Consider the following 17,227-nt stretch of genomic DNA (forward strand, 5'->3'; position numbering starts at 1 on the left):
GTGTTCCCAGCATGAAGGGTTGCTTTTCTGCCACCCACACTTTCTGGAAAAGTCTTTCCTGCCCTTTCATTTCCCACAATGATCCCTCAGAAGTGCTGGCTGGAGAGAAGTGCTCCCACACGACTGGTGACATTTAAGCCATGTGGCGGATCCCTTTGCGCACGAATCCCGCTCCCACCCAGCACAATAGCTGACTCGGTGGGTCGGGATGAAGCCCAGAGTGACATTTTCTTCCACCCCACGCTTCTTTGCTCAGTGCAGCTTTTGTGAGATGGCAGAGGCCAGAAAACCCCTGTGACTCCACCTGTTTCTGTGGGCTCCAGTCCCACGGTTGGCTGACCCTTTGCTGCAGTGGTGATCTTCGCATGTCCTCCTTGCCCCACCAACAATGAAACCAGCCCCTGTATGCTCCATTCAGAGTAAAAAAAAAACCCTGCAATTAATTCAGGAAAAACATGACTTTTGGACAAGAGAATTTTGTTTAATGCTGTTGATGAGACAAAATACCATCTTCCAAGCATCCTCATTCCCATATGGACCAGAACACAGCAGGAAACATTACCTAAAGCAGGATATGATTGAAAATTCATTAGAAAAATAGGTTTGGTTTCTATGAACTTCTATTAATAGAAAGGACTTTCTTGAAGCATCCTGATTTCAAAAGAGTTTTTATTAGAAAGTATTCTTTGACCCAGGTGCAAATTTTTGGCCAAGACTGAAGCAAGTGTGACCTTTCTGTCTCAGAAAAGTCAAAACAGCCAAGCTGTTGGGTAGGCTCCATCTTTGCAGCCAGAAAGCACAAACATGCCAGTTGAATAGGCTTTCTTAAGTGCACCTGATCCCCTCATTTTTAAGGATGTCCATTCTTTTCCATCACAGGAAATTTATTTTCCTAGGATGGGCAGAAACAGAAAAAGGATAGAAAATCTGGGAAAACAGCTAAAAGAAACCATTTTCTAGCTAGATCAAGTTTAAACTCATCTAAGCTAACCCATTTAAACCTACCCCTTTCTGTATGACGACAAATATAGTATCACAGAATGGTTTGGGTTGAAATGAACTTTAAAGACAATATGGTTCCTGCCCTCTGCCATGAGCAGGAACTAAAACCTTCCACTAGCCCAGGTTGCTCAGAGCTCCATCCAACCTGGCCTTGAACAGTCCTAGGGATGAGACATCCACAACTCTGGGCAAACTGTTCCTGTTTCTCACCACCCCCACAGAAAAGATTCTTTTCCTAATACCTAATCTAAACCCATTCTGTTTTAGTTTGAAGCCATTCCCCCTTGCCCTGTCTTGTAGTCTCTCTCCATCTTTCTTGTAGGCTCCCTTCAGATACTGGAAGGCCACAATAAGGTCACCTGAAAGCCTTCTCTTTTCTGAGAGGCTGAACAATCCCAATTCACTCTGCCCATTGTCAGCTTCAGCTCAGAAGCAGGACTTTATGTTAGACAAGCTTCTACCAAACTTTTGTAAACATGAACATTTTTCTCTTCTGACCTGTCCATAGCAGTAAATACATCTGGCTTCAAAGATAAAGGGATGCAAAAAATCACAGAACCATAGAATATGCTGAGTTGGAAGGACCCAGAAGGATCATTCAGTCCAGCTCCTGCCCTGCACAGGACACCCCAAGAGTCACACCATGTGCCTAAGAGCATTGACCAAATGCTTCTTGAACTCTGTCAGGCTTGGTGCTGTGACCACTTCCCTGGGGAGCCTGTTTCTGTGCCCAGCCACCCTCTGGGTGAAAAACCTTTTGCTAATATCCAAACCAAACCTCCCCTGACACAACTTCAGGCCACACCCTTGGCTCCTGCCACTGGTCACCAGAGAGAAGAGATCAGTGTCTGTCCCTCCTCTTCCCCTCATGAGGAAGTTGCAGACTGCCATGAGGTCTTCCCTCAGTCTCCTCCAGGCTGAGCAGACCAAGTGACCTCAGCCACTCGTCATGCAGCTTCTGCTCAAGGCCCTTCAACATCTTCATGGCCCTTCTTTGGACACTCTCCAATAGCTTAATGTTTTCCTTGTGGCACCCAAAACTGCACAGAATATCCGAGGTGAGGCTGCCCCAGCTGAGAGCAGAGCGGGACAATCTCTCCCTTGCCCGGCTGGCGATGGACGCTGTGCCTGATGTCCCCCAGGACACGCTCGGCCCTCCTGGCTGCCAGGGCACTGCTGGCTCATGTTCAGCTTTACATCAACCAGCACCTAAATCATCATTAAATTAACTTCTTCATGTAGGCAACCTGTGGAAAATCACCAGATCTGTGATAGTGTGGCATAAAGCTGTTATAGGAAGTTGTTTAGGATAAGTTGAAAAAAAAACTGTTGTACCTTATTACTGCTGTCACTCCATATGAATTAACAATCTTCATACTCTTAGCACAAATCAGTATTTCTTGTACATGCTCTTTGCATTCAAGTTGGTCAGACTTGCTCTCTCCTCACCAAACCAGCATAAATGGCGATTTCCAAAATTGAAATGACTGCAAACAAGCAAATGTCATTAAAAATGTCTCAGATATTACATATTATATGTGCTATTTAAGTGGACTATTTTATATCGTGATTATTTGCTTGGTGAATGGAAGCGTTTAACTTCTTGCAGATCTCTGCTTATGCACAAATCTTGAAATAGAATTTACTGGGAAAAAAAACCAAACAAAACAAAACATTGTCCATAAAAAGTTTGCAGAGGAACATTCACTATTCCTTCCCTGAGCCACAACACTTAGTTACTACTAGAGATCTTTAGATAAAAAAACAATAGTATAACCCTTCATAGCATAGTATAACTGCTTCATGGTTCAACCTATGCCCATTTAGTTAAAAATCAATCCACACCCAAAGCTTCACTGATAATTTTATCCTGGGAATAATCAGTGTTGATAATAGTCTCTGGAGCATGTTAAGCTATTTCTCTTCCCTTGTATAATCATTTACCTATAAAAGCCCACACTGCCTTTGCCAGCAGGCACAAAGCACATGCCACCTAATAGTCACCATGTAAGACAGGAAAAAACATCTTTTGGGAGGAGATCAGGTTCCTAATGCTTATGTCACTGTCACTCTTCTCTTGTGTAGACAAGTCACAGCCTAAATTTCTCATCTGTGCTGCACTGGCTGCAGGGCTGGCATTAATGTGCTCATTTGAAGAGACTCAATTTACTTCAGCTCCAAAGATTTTCTTGTCCACCTAGTAGAAGTAGGAATGGAAACCAACAGCATTATTTATAAAAACCCTACACACATGCACATCCACAAAACTGATCCTCTAGGAATCCCCCTCCTGTGATACAAATCATACTGCCCTTTCACTCTCTGCTGCTCTTCTCCATCCACGCCTCCTTTTTATTTCAGAAAAGCAATTTTTTTACCCAGCCAGCACACTTCATGCACTCATTGAAAGCTTCTCTTCCCAAGGCCTGTGCATATCGCGTTGGCACACTACCAAAACCTGCTAACAAATGGCAGATTAAGTGGAAACACGGAAAAGAATTTCAAGCATGTATTATACTTGCTTGGGGTTCAGCCTTGCAACTTTAAGATGAGGGCTGCCCTGTAAACAGGCAGGCCTGGGAATTCAGTTGCAAAACAATTACAGATGCAAGGAAAATACTTTTTCTCTGAGAAGGAAACTTGATGATATTCTGCAGTCTCCAGTAGGCTAAGTTCAGTGTGTGCTGGGGAACGGCTCAGCAGAGTCTGTGTTTTCTCGAGACCCCACTTTCCATCTCCAGCACTGTTCTCTTGAGGGATTTATAGCAAATGAAGTAAAATATTTCATATGTCAGCCTCTTACAGATGCAGGAGCAGCCTTTAATCCCTTTCAATCACAGTCAAAACAGTACCTCTATACCAATCTACTGTCTTGCCTTCATATATACAAGAATAATGAGGCACTTCATTCAATTCTGCAGGTTACAGGCAGTCATTGGCTGGACAATGAAATTTCAAGTGCCATGCCTGTATATAATTAATTACTTGTGTTTTCTTGATGAGCCTTATTTTGGCTGCATGGCTATCCCCACATTTTAAAGTTCTGCTTTTAGAAGAGCCTATTTGCAGCATCAAAGCAAATATCCTCAGGATGCAATTTTCAAACCTGTCTAGCATGCCCAACCTTGCTGCACATAATTACACTGGCAAAATTACCACTGATTCCAGTGGGCACAAGTGAAACAGTGCTGAACTTCAGCCCATGTTATCTGAGATTTCCTTTTCTTTCCAAAACTGGAATGTTTGCACAGGGTGTGCAGTGGGAAGAGACTCTCTCACTCCTGATTACACTGAACTTTCTGCATACATTCTTAGAAAAAAAAATAAAAACCAAAACAACAAAAAACAAAAACAAACCCAAAAAAACAAACCAAAAAAACCCCACTTTGCTCACATTACTCTAGAGGAAATGGCCTCCAGTTGTGCCAGCAGAGGTTTAGACTGAATATCAGGAAAACTTTCTCCACCAAAAGTGTTGTCAAGCGTCAGAACTGGCTGCCCATGGAAGTGGTGGAGTCACCACCCCTTGAGGTTTTTAAAAGACATATAAACGTGGCACTTTGGGACATGGCTTAGTGGTGGACCTGGCAGTGTTGGGTTTACAGCTGGCCTTGAAGAGCTCAAAGATCTTTTCCAGCCCAAATGGTTCTGCAATCCTGTGAAAAGTTCTTATCTGACAATCTGAGAAAGCAGCTGAGAACACAGGATCAGTGGATGGGAAATATGTCCAATAAATCAGGACTGATGTTCTCAAGCTCACATGACGTAGTGTGCACTATTAAAGGTCAGGAAAGTTGTACGGGCAGCAATTTCAAAATTAAAAACTTTCTGCATCCAGTGTTTCTCTAAAAACTGTGAGTCGCACTGTTGGCCTCAAAGGAACTTTTTTTTTTATACTGCATCAACTCAAAGAAAAAGAAGATAGACTGACCTCAATTATGACCTTATACTGACTGGTTCACATTCCTCCATAGTTTATTTACCCTGAAGTTCATAAAAACAATGTGGCTTTTCAGTCTAATAGGTTATTTTCAGCTCTAACTAATCAGAGCTCCTGACTGCTTTTTGGAACTGCAGGAGTCATACAAAAGCTAAGATTGATTATTAGCATCCAAATTTATAAAGTAATGAAGCCTACTGAAAAAACCTAAAACAATACACCAAAACAAGAACTTCCAACAGGTGGGAGCAGAAGAAAAATTAAGGAAAATAAACAGCACCAAGGATTTTAATAAATCTGTATCTGAATGTCTTTACAAATAAGTAGCTGAAAGGAGATTGAAAGTGCAACCCAATACAGCACAAATACAAGAATGTCTGCATTGAAATTCCATAACTTTTCTTTATTCACTGTGATACATTCAAACAAAAGTGCTCCAGATAACAGCCATAGAGTAAAGGAAATTAAAATAAAAAGTCAGAAAAAGACCATCAGATACATATGGTGATTATTCGTATTTCAAAGCATTAGTAACTGCTTGTATCTGAGTGCACCAAAAACCCACATGAGAGTCCACATTTTTGTACACTGCTTCTATAAAAATAATAATCATAGGCAGCTCCAGCAAAAATGTTTGTCAGAACTAGAGCCAAAGCCACCACAAAGATAAAGCACCATCAGGCATATGTTTACAAATGCCGTAGTAATTAGTAGAGTGTAAAAAAGGCTTAGCTGAATTAACATTTTCCTTGTACTGGTATAGCACAGGGAAGCTCTGCTTGGATTCACTCCTTCCCAGCTTTGATATTTCTCACCAGGGACTTGCATTTGCCCCACAACACCAAGCACCATGGGCAACTGGGGAAGCTTCAGGAGTCAGTGAGTGATGGATGGAAGAGAAACTGGAGCTGGTGTCTATCCTCCCACTTAAAAAATAATCTTGGCACAGCAGCATGTCCTCAACCATGTTACTGAAATACTGTGGCACAATCCATCTAAGAAAGGCTGTTTGTAGAGACCATGTTGACTTCCGAAGGCTGCTCACTGAGCTACAGTATTCGGCTGAACGGTTTTTACCTCAAAAAGGCAATTCTTGTTTTCAACTCTAATTATTCTATAGTAAAAATATCACTCTTATCTGTAAGAGACAGCAGAGGATCACTTCACAGCAAACTCAGGCCGCATCCTATAAAGTGGTTCTATTCCAGCTGCAGAAATCCTGAACTGTGCATTTTCCAAGAATTATTTGTAACTCAATACCTAGGTGGGGAGGAGGATTCCTATTCCAAAAACACAAGAAACATTAGTCAAGATGCCCAAATTACACTGTCAAAGGGATATGGCTGAGAGACACTTATAAGTCTAGGGTCCCTCTATATGGTGTATTATTAGGTAAAACAGCTAGGATCTTCAACAGATATGGGGAGAACTTGGTAGAACCCTTATCCTGCTCTGCAGGCAGCTATTCAGATAGACAGCAAGAAGACAGCCTTCCCCTCTGAAAATCTGAGTTGCTGACATGAGATTTTCCTTAAAAGACCTAAGCACGTCATAAACACAAAAGCCCCTTTCCCCACACACTTTCTAGTATATTCATAGGGATCCTGCTCCTTCATAGGTCCCAGCTCCTATAAAGATTTAATCCCGTGAGCGATTCATGCCTCCCAAAGCAGGATGTAATGGCACAGATCATATGACCAACAACATCTTCACAGTCAAATCCTTGCAATATCAAGGTCTGTTTGCTCAAAAAGCATTTTTCTTAACTGTTACTAATAAAGTCTCAAATCACTGAGGCTGAAAGGAAGTTAGAAGTGTTATGTGGTTATTTACCCTTCACGCTATTTGTGTGGCATTCATCTCCCACGGCGCATGCCTTGCCCTTTTCACACTCCCTTTTCTCATGCAGGAACACAAAGCTGTAATGTTTGGGTTGCAAACACCATTAAATGCCCCTCTTCAGCCCCCAACAGCATAGAAATATTTTCTTTTAAAAGTTCAGATCAAAGCATTTCTACTAATCCTAGGATTTATTAAAACAAACATTGCAGGCATGAGATAGTCAACAGCGTCCCTTTTACAAGATTCTTTGGAGACGGTTCTGTTTTCATACTGTTTACTGATCCGCCCCTAATTAATCTTCAGTTGCTCAGCTGCAAATTCAGCAAGTCCACCTGCTCCTTCCCCACCCAGCAGACGTTCCTCTCTCCCCAGTTTCAGGCTGTAATGATAGCACCACACAGTCCCCGTCCTAAGAACAAGGCTTGAAAAGCTACATATCACCTCTCGATGTTACATGATCACATGAATTTGCAGCACAAGTCTAGCCTTTCCTCAGATGAGTAACTAAAACCAGTCATTAAGTGCTTTCAAGGAGTTTGTCTTTATCCTTCCCTGCAGTCAAGGTAGTTGCCTTTGATCCAGTAACAGATCTGTGCGTATTTGAGGGGTGTAATGCGAACAGCTACATTGAAATCCTGCGGGGTGCCATTCATGTCCACCCACTGATGGCCTGAAAATATACCAATAATTTTACGCTCCCATTTGTGATTCTGCCTCTTCCACATCCTCACATATACCCCAGATCCACTCGCACCCGGCTGGGCATCGCACTGCTGGTACAACAGGTCGTATGTTTCATCTTTGACATCACAGAAACGGTAAACCAGGTTTCCCGGACGGTCATTGTCGTAGCCAGAGAAGTGAATCCTCCCTCCAGGTAAGTGTCTTGCTGGTGGGCTCACACCTATCTTCATAAACTTTCTTTTATGTGGCTTCTTCAGCTCCAGCAGGGCATAGTCATAATCCATGCCAATGTCATTGGCATTGCCTTTGATCCATCCTTTGGGGACATGCGTCCGTTTCACTCGGATCCACTGGAATTTCATTTTCTCAGGCATTGCCGAGTTGGTGCTATTGGACCCTTTGCTGCCGTCTTTCTGTTTGGGCTTTAGGAACCCCACCCGCAGTTTCTGAGCTCCTTTGACGTAACTCTTCCCGTCATGGATACAATGAGCGGCAGTAAGAACGTGCTTTTCAGCCACCAGCGTCCCTGTGCAACCTGTAGAGAGCTTCACCGATGTGGAGAATGGGTAATTCAACAAGAAGTCTTTGCCAAAAATGCTAAACCTGCTGTCATAGCCATAGATCTGCCTCTTAGTTCGAGATCTGCCTCGAGACCCATCGCCACCGTTGCTCAGAATATATATGCCCACTTCAGTTTCAGTGAGGCTGCCATTGGCGTACAAGGTTTCGTAGGACAGGTAGTTCTTCACTTCTTCGTAAGTTGGCAGCGGAGAACTTTTGTGGCATGCTGGGCCACATGGAGATACCACTTCCAGTCTGGCTTCAGCATCAAACTGTGGTTTGTCCAAGTTCAGGGTAGACTGCGGCAGGATAACGGGAACTCTGTAAGACGGCCAAGTTGGCTTCCAGTGAGGACTGGAAGGCATCACATCTTTAGCAGCACACAAAAGGAGGATTAAAGTGGACAAGGCTGCCATTCTGAATGTTGGTCTGTGGAAAGCAAAAGCAAATACAGTTATTCACCCAAACTCATTGCAAGATTATCCTACCTTGCTAAGTAGTGGCTTGCTAACCCAGTATAAATCTAATAAGGTTCAAGCAATTTGAATGGAGTTAACTTACATTAAGTAGCTCAGATTTCTCAGTGTCAAACTAATGCCTTAGCCTGAGTCTTGAAACAAGACTCCCAGGTTAACACTGAAATACAGGACATTTAACCCTTAGGTGTGCTGAGCCAGCAACTCCCAGTGACATCAGTGGGAAGTTATAGTACTTGTCTTCACACAGTTCCAAGAAAATTCTTTAAATCCATTCATCCAGCAAACAGAGCTCCTGCAAAGAATAAATGTGTCTGTCTTCAGGTAGATTAAAAGACTCTCTGAAAGCTCTCCCTTACTTTCCAACTTTGCTGAAAGATGTCCTTTAAATCTCTTCAGACCATTTGCTGTCTCAGCCAGAGACATCAGGCTGACAGTAGGGACAGGCGGGGAGGGACAAAGAAGGTGACCTGACAGGGGCTGGGTTGCAGAACATGAACCACAGAGGAGACTCATTCCTCCTTGCAACTCACACCAGACAAAGGTTCTGCACCATGTGGCACTGGCTCTCCCTGAGGCTTACATGAGAAAGGGTGATATGATTACACACAGGCAGCTAATGAAGGAAGATTACAATTCTTGAGGGAATTTTCAGTTAACACACTGGCTTATTGCTTTATAAACTCAATTAATTAGAAATGCAAACCAACCCCCTCTGAGCACAGGGAGGCAAACGCGACTGTAAACGTGTTTATGAACCACAGGCAGAGTGCCTGAGACTGCAGAGAACAGCGTGCACTAGTACTGTGTCAAAAAAATGCGTAACTTCAGTTTATTTGAAAATTAGCCATACAGCTGAATCGCTGCAGGAGGCACTGTGCCCTGGGCAAGAAGGCAGGCAGTATCTCCCTCACACAAAGATTATTCAAAGGAAAGTTCACAATTATGTTGAGCTTACACATATTTAAAACCCTGCTGAGGTTACACTGATCACAACTGCAGGATCATTCCTGAAATGCCTCAAACGAGTAAACCAAAGCAAATCACACAGGAAATGACCACAGCTATCTAAGAATAAAAAAGAAAAATCTGTCTCTCCAGCTCTTTGTAGGAATACTCCATCCCTAAGCTGCACCAAAAAAGACTTTGAAAGCTACAGGCTGCTGACATCAGTGGCGTTCAGCTCAAATACCGGGCCTAGATTCTTAAGATTTTTGATACCATCCTCTTTGGGAGTGAAGGCTATCACTAAAGCACACAATGCTTAAAATATTAATTGCCCCACGCAAGACATAAAATGACCTGAAGTCCAAAAAAACAGATGTAGATGAACAGAACTGACGTTACTGAAACCCACAGAGGCAGGTATTGACTCTTTCAGAAGTGCACACACATTCTGTTGGCAAATTTTGATTAACAAACAGGACATCTTTAAAGGAACATACTTTTTTTCCTAGGTTAGTCTCTACCAAATGTGATGCATTATACCTAGCAGATGGCTCATGCTGGCAAATACAGGTAATTTAAAATATTAATCAGAATTGCATCATTTTGGATATCCCAAAACCAGAAAATACTTGGTATTCAAGGAAAACCACCAGCTCCTCCGACTCCTTCCACAGCAAATTTTAATATTGGATGTGGCTGCATTTTGCAAGCCATGAAATGAGAGCATTTCAAATTGCTGTAAGGAAGACACAGGGAACACCTGCTTTATTATCGCATAAATTGTTGTAGGACAGTGATTAGGGAGCTAGAAAAAAAATAAAGTAACAGGGACAAATGATACTGCTCCATCCCACAAAGACAATATACAGTGGCATAAATCAACTGCTAGCTGTGCCAGTGAGGGCTGCATGCAGCAGTGCTTACAGGTTTCACAGTCAGAAGCTGATAGCAGAGTAAATTACAGTTAAGCTGTGCATCAGGTAGCTGATGCCATCATTAAGAGCACGTACTTCTATGCAGTTTGCCCTCATCTTTCTTGACAGATGGAATCTCTCTAAATTGCACCACTCATGCCACTTCTTGGAGCTAAAACCCATTCATGCTAACTGAGCCTCTGCTGGCCTTTGGCTAGTTTTTGTAGCTGGCAGGGGTAAACCAGAAGCGTCTTGTCAGCTGTTATTTGCACAAGCAGCCAGATTCCCTCGTGCCTGTCAGCACGGCGACTCCATGAAGGGATTGTGTGCCAAACAGCTCCTCTGCTTCCTCCGAGATTATCATCTGGGTTGAGAAGAGAGATTACCTTGCCCTGCAACCTGCTCTCCCTTATCTCCCCACCATCACCACCGCAGCACCGCCAGCGTGCGGAAGGGCAGCTCTAGACAGCAGAGGGCAGCCGCCCTATGGAAGAGAACAAGACAGGAGACCGCACTCGAGCTGGTCCCAGAAAACCCGAGCTGGCCCCCGAAAAACAGACTTCAGAAGATGGCGTTTGAGTCTGTGCCGTGCAAAGTGGTACTTACTCCACTTTATGTCTCTGAGCAAGCCTCCCACTCCCCTCCGCTGCTGCTTCTGTGCTGTGATCACATTGCAGCTCTAGGGGATAAAAAAGCCTTTTCATCAGTTACAGAACTTTTCTATTCTTTACAATGTTATTTAAACCTGACAATAAAATACAGCTGTGAGTTTATACATGACTGTAGAAGCTAAACAGTGCTCATTTACTGAAGTATTCACAATTACAGCCCATCTGGAGACATAACTGGTACTAAATCAGATCTGGACAGCAATAAATAGAATAAATACATCTTATTTATAACACGATGCAAATCAGTGCACAGTACCTCTTTCTGTGTAGATCCTTTCTCTTAAAAATGAACAAATTGAAAAAGCAGCCTATATTTAAACAGAGGCTTTGCAGTAAGGCTCTTCTTTCCTTTTCCTTTCTCTTTCCATTTGAAACACAACCAAAAAGCAGCAAAAAACTCCAGGGTTAAAGCTCTCTGTCCTCAGCTACTTACTCCTGGGTGACCCTGAGAGGTGTTCTCAAACTGAACAAACTGGTAAGGAGTGAGCACTTCCCTGCACGGCTATCACAGGCTGGTACTGAATGAATTACGATGTGCTGCTCTACTGTAGCTCTGCTCTTCTGGTTCTATTTAAACTGTGTCATAAACTCAACCCACCCTTTGACTCAGCACAAAGCCCTGCTCTGACATCCAGCCTACGAACCCCCTAGAAGAGGCTTGTACATAATCACACTCACTAATGGCATTAGAATTGTTTAGAGCATGGAAACAGTGACAGCTACCCCGGGGCTCCCCATGCTGCTAAAACACATTTTCCTGCTTGCTCTGGGCATTCACGCCCCAAGATAGATGCTGCTGAAAGAAAACTGCCTTGTTCAGGATGGACATGAATAATTTTCTAATAAGCAAGTAATTTTTTTGCAAGAGTTCACTACTTCAGGGGTGGTTCTCGTGAAAGATGGTTAAATAACAATAAATCATGGATCATCTAGTATGAAAGTCCATGAACCAGTCTCCATTACATTTTGAAATGAAGGAAGTTTTTCCATAGTGCTGAAAGCCAGAATGATTAACATACCAAAAAAAAAGAAGGGAGAAAACCAAGGCAGTGAGAGAGAAAAATCTGCCTCAAACCAAATCATAAAGGAGAACTGAATCACTGTCAATGCCGTGCCAAAATACCTCTGCTGCTTTTCCTGGTCACAGAACTTGTTAAAACACAGCAAAAATAATGGAGCTGCACTTCAATAACTACAGAAGCCTTCCTGCCATTAAAATCTAACAACTTTATTAGCCTGCCTGAGATGCTGAGGGTGGTGCGAGGGTTACACTGCCTAACCTGCTCGACTGAGGGCTGTAGGAAGAGATGCCTTGGAAAACCTGAAACTAACTTTGATTCTGGCAGACCACAGGTGTGTCCATGAGCATACACACAGGGCACAGCGGCTATTTTGGCACGTGTGTCAGTGCACACACAGAGGACTGCCTCCTTTCACCTTCCTTCTTTTCTTCTTTCTCTTTCCCTGCACGTCAAGCAGCTTCGGTATGACGGTACAAGGGCAAACCGCGTTACAGGCGGACAGTGAGGGTCAGTTTGAATAACGGGGTAAGCTGTAGGGAGGACCCGCATCCCCAGGGCTTCCAAACCACCTGAGTGACGGGGCAGCTGCACAAGCTGGGTCCCGGTGGAACCTTACCAACCCCTCGGACCTTGCTCGGGGCAGGAAGCAAAAAACTACCCTTCCCCAGGCTCCAGCAGCCGCTTCGCTGAAGAGCTCGTGTCACGTACGTCTTAAAAGGCCACCCAAAAATACTAATGTACTCAGTGATGAATCCAAGCACAGGACCGCAGCGGTACCTTCAGACGCCTCCAAAGGATGAAAAAGCAGCAAAGACGAATTTTATCCCAGCTGCTCCCTCACCCGCCGTCCTTTCAGAGTCGGTCACCGGCAGCGGCGGACCCGCAGCGGGGACCGGCGGGGAGCAGCCGCGTTCGCCCTTTTGTCGCCGGCGCCGCCGTGGAGGCGGCTCCCGGTGCGCTCCGGTGGATGCGAGCGGGGTTAAACATTAAGCCCTGCGCGGGGGGAGCGCTCGCCCCGGGCCGGGACAGCCGCTCCCGGTGCCCCGCACGGCCTCGGCGCCGCGCCCGGGGCAGGTGAGGCACTGCCCGGGGCAGCGCAGGGCGATCCCGGCGCTCGCCGTCCCCCCGCCGCCCCTTTGTCCCCCGGGACGACCCGCACCCCGCGGCGCCCTCCCGGCCGGCCCGGCCCGCTACCTACCGGCTCCCCGCGGCGGCGGCGGCGGCTCCGGGAGCGGCTCAGGCAGGTGGCGGGGCCGGGGCCGGTCCCATCTCTCCCGCCGCCTCCGCGGGGCTCGGGAGCGCCTCCCCTCCCTCCCTCCTTCCCTCCCGCCGGGCGCCGGCCCTCGGCGGCGCGCTCGGAGCGGGGCGGGGCGGGGCGGAGCGGCGCCTCCCGCAGGTGGGTCCCGCCGCTGGATCCCGCCGCTGGGTCCCGCCGCCGGGTCCCGCCGCTGGATCCCGCCGCTGGATCCCGCCGCTGGATCCCGCCGCTGGATCCCGCCGCTGGATCCCGCCGCTGGATCCCGCCGGCCCCAGCGGGCCCCGTGCGGCGTCAACCCCCCCTTTTCGATCTTTTACTGCTGCCTTCATTTATTTCCCCAGGAAAAGCATAAGGGGCTTTCCCCATCCTTGTATTTTATTCGCGGTGTTCCGGCACTACGGGCAGCTCGGGAGCTGCCGTCTCGATGAGAGATTCTGGGGAGCGGCCCGTGGCACCTCTACAGCCCGGAGGGCAACAGGCTCTTTGTCCCCAGTGCCTGGGTCCCCACATCCCTTTCCAGAGGGTCCCTGAGAGTAGGGTGAACCCCCGGGGTCCTTCCTGCCTCCGCAGGGCATCAGCTCCAGGATCTCTGGAGTCATTCACCCATGTTGCCTCATCAAGCGGACATTTAAATTTAATTGTCCGACACATTGTTTGCATGAGTTTTAATTACTCATCCTTCTTGAATCCTTATAATGATATCTGGCAAGAAAAGAGGAAAACAGAGCCAAGAAGGCAAAAATCCTGCGATGTTAGAGCTCCACAAGAAAAAGTCACCAAAAAAAAAAAAAAATTGTTTTCAAAATTCTCAGCTGATCCTATTTTTCCAGAAAGGAAATGCAAATTTCATAGTAGTCAATTTATTCACAGTCTTCTACTGACCTTTTCAACCCACTGCTGCCCTTACAAAGGATGAGGAGAGCCTGGAGCAAAGCAAAACCTTTGCCTCACCCGTGGACAATCTGTGACAAGCCAAAATATGACAGGATCTTGCATCCTCAGACATGATTTTTCTAATTTGCATTTCCTTGGCCATAGCACCATCTCCATATGGGTCTATAGAAAGAGTTTACCAAATGAATGAAAAAGCAATTAGTAAATTAAAAAAATAAAAGTAACTACTCAGACAGCTAGAGAATACAACTGGCCTTGGGGAAGGGCTGGTGACACCAGTGCAGCCGCTCTTGGGCCATGAGAGAATGACCATGCAACAGTGACAGAGATCCTTGCAGTATCAGCAGGCAGCAAAGTCAGGCTCCATCTGTAATGCCATACTAACCTTTCCTGATCTGACTCTGTGTCTAACCACATCCCAACAAGATGTGCAGTCCCACAGTTCAGAAGCTTTGCCCTGTACACATCTGCTGATTTGCATGGGTGGGTGGAAGGGCTGGCCCATGCCCATGGGTGAAAATGTGAGGTTTGGTTAGAGTGGGTCTCAGGGCTGCAGCGGGAGTCCAGGTGGGTTCTTGCTTCCCATGGATGTGCAGTCTCCTGTGTCACACTTGCCTTACGTGCTCCAGGGCCTTCCAGACACAAATTCAAATAGATACAATCCTAGATTATGTGATGGTGATAGAAATTTTTACGGCAGACAGGGCAACAGAGATACAGAGATGCCAAGATGTATACAGTGGGACTCACCTCACTTAATTGTAGGGGTTTGGGATGCCCTGGGCTATCCACGATGCAATACAGGACTGCAAACCTTCTATGCCTGAAGCAGCAGCAGTGGAAATTGCCCTTGCCTGTGGCAGGGCGTTTGGAGCTAGAAGATCTCTGAGTTCACTTCCAACCCAAACCATCCTATGATGATATGTTTTAACTTTCTAATTCAAAAGAGGAAAAAAAATACCAAATATAGATTTCTTTTTGCCCTATGTGTATAATTCTTAAGAAAGAAGAGCTCTGGTGAAATTTGGCTGCACAGGTTTTTTTTTAAAAGAGAGCGAAGTCCAAGAGCTGAATGTTACTGTGAGCCATTGTTGAGGCAAAGAGCAGTAAGTGACAACATACGTAAGGATGAAGAGGTATTAGCTGTACTATATTGTCAAGTGATAACACACACGCTGACTTTTCAGCACCCTGTGAGTAAGCTGAAAATGAAACAGTCTACAGGTGGGAGCCCTAATGAATGGCACTGTCAGGAGATAATTTCTCATGGTTGAAGAAATCTTTTATTCTGCAGGGAAGTGAAGTAACCTGGCATTATGGTCCTGTGCCAGATTCCACTGCAGACAATGAAGTGATTTCAGAGGCCACTGAGTCTGGAAGGAAGAATGACAACCCACAGTTGGCTCAAATGAGTCTCCCCATTGCTCACTGCTGATGCAATGCAGAAGAAAAGTCCTTGGAGTTCCCCACTGCAATGGCAGCCCTCCAGCTCTCCCTCTCTACTTTCCCTGGGGCACAGACCCCTCCTCACTGATGCCCTGTTTCCTGAAATGCTTTTTAGCTGTCAAAGAAAATTAAAGGTGAAGACACTTTCTATCCCTTAAAAACAGCCTATTTTGAAAGCAAGAATGATGCAGACTAGAACTTCGGAGGAGCAAGTACTTGTCTCATCCCCGCCCTTACTTCAGTTCCAGATTTCATGAAGGCTCTGGTGCCACAGTTCCCAAATCTGTGCAACAAGTGTGAGAGCATATCCTATCTCAATGAAGTGTGCTGCACCACAAGCTGATACCGCTAGGAACGAAGGAACTCCTCCTCAGGTTCTTCAAAACTGTGGATGCAAGGGTGGTGTTTTCCCAGAACCAAAATGCTTTTACTGTCAGCTCTGAAAGGAAGCACATCAGGACTGGGAATCTGAGTTGATTAGTTTATGGAATAGATCGCCAGGTGGGAAAACTGACAGCTGAATGTATACAGTATCCTTCCGATGCTGGCAAAAATCTTGGCATCAGCAAGTGACACTGTGGAGCAGCATGGAGGAGGGCCCTAGCCTTGCAGGGGATTCCACTGATGAATAAAGACAATTGAAAGCTAGTCATGACCATTCTAGGTTCCTTTTGCAGGTCTTAAGGGGCTACCTCAGAGGGCAAATAATCACATCCCAAAATGGGATGTAAGTTAGGCCAGAAAATCCTTCCTTAAAAACACTCATTTTATTTTGCTGTCTATCATGAGAGGTTAAATCTAGCTTTTTGGTGCCTTCAATTACATGAAGCCCACTCAGTGTGTCCATCTTCTTCCTGGATGGATAGGGATATTTGAGCATCTAGTTGTAACTCAGACAGGGGAAGGTTTTTACTGCACAGGTCCACCTACAGATATAACTGCAAATAAAAGGCTTTGCCTGAGAAAACTCAACCGTTACAGACAATTTCCAAATCTATTGGAAAAATAATCTACTCCTATATGGAAAACACAAGAGGTAACATTGGACTGAAAATACAGCACATTTAGGAATGATTTTGTCGCTGTTTTCCCCTCCACCAGAATTTTCAACTTAAAGGTTTAATGGGATTATCCATATCTGCCAGACGTGGCATGGGATTCTCTAAATAGAGTATATTACGTAGATAGTTTTGATCAAACTATGAGGTGCATTGAAGGAAGAAAAACATGATTAATATTTTGAATTCAGCTTGTTTCAAAATTCACAGCTATATATATATTATATATATGCTCTTAACTATTGAGAATTTCTACTGTTCATATTATTGAAAACATTTCTGATGAGTGAAATTTAAACTAACAGTACCTCTTTAATTTCATAATAGTGAAAACTTGTTGAAACAAAACAGGCATCTGGATTTGCTCCAGCAAGACTGAGATTCTTTTAGGACACTGCATCTTCACCATTTGAATAAACAGCATATCACTGCAGTGAAGTAATCCCAAAATGACACCTTAAAAATAAAACGTCCAGTGCAACTGCACTCTCTGAGAACTTCAGGAATTTCC

General features: G+C 45.0%; 1 protein-coding gene across 9 annotated transcripts; it reads right to left on the minus strand.

Annotated features, from left to right (window-relative positions):
- Window positions 1-5,324: 5,324 nt before the first annotated feature.
- Window positions 5,325-13,376, minus strand: PRSS23 (serine protease 23). 9 transcript variants are annotated; one of them, XM_014251540.2, is made up of 3 exons: window positions 13,259-13,353; window positions 10,974-11,046; window positions 5,325-8,458 (listed from the first exon to the last, which is right to left on the minus strand). In XM_014251540.2, the coding sequence occupies exon 3, from the start codon at window positions 8,443-8,445 to the stop codon at window positions 7,327-7,329; it is 1,119 nt and encodes a 372-aa protein (XP_014107015.1). In that variant the 5' UTR covers window positions 8,446-8,458; window positions 10,974-11,046; window positions 13,259-13,353; the 3' UTR covers window positions 5,325-7,326. The 9 variants fall into 9 exon arrangements, with proteins under 9 accessions (XP_014107015.1, XP_014106994.1, XP_087907830.1 ...); XM_014251519.2 differs by lacking the exon at window positions 13,259-13,353 and adding an exon at window positions 12,802-12,817; XM_088051704.1 differs by lacking the exon at window positions 13,259-13,353 and adding an exon at window positions 11,295-11,861.
- Window positions 13,377-17,227: the final 3,851 nt, after the last annotated feature.

The sequence above is a fragment of the Pseudopodoces humilis genome, chromosome 2, assembly GCF_049639895.1.
Source record: "Pseudopodoces humilis isolate 2021_Gansu_Grassland_sample_001 chromosome 2, ASM4963989v1, whole genome shotgun sequence".
In the NCBI taxonomy this organism is placed as follows: Eukaryota; Metazoa; Chordata; class Aves; order Passeriformes; family Paridae; genus Pseudopodoces; species Pseudopodoces humilis.

Bases quoted from the DNA above. Each gene is read 5' to 3' on its own strand.
- PRSS23 (XM_005516172.3), bottom strand. From the start codon at position 8,445: ATGGCAGCCTTGTCCACTTTAATCCTCCTTTTGTGTGCTGCTAAAGAT.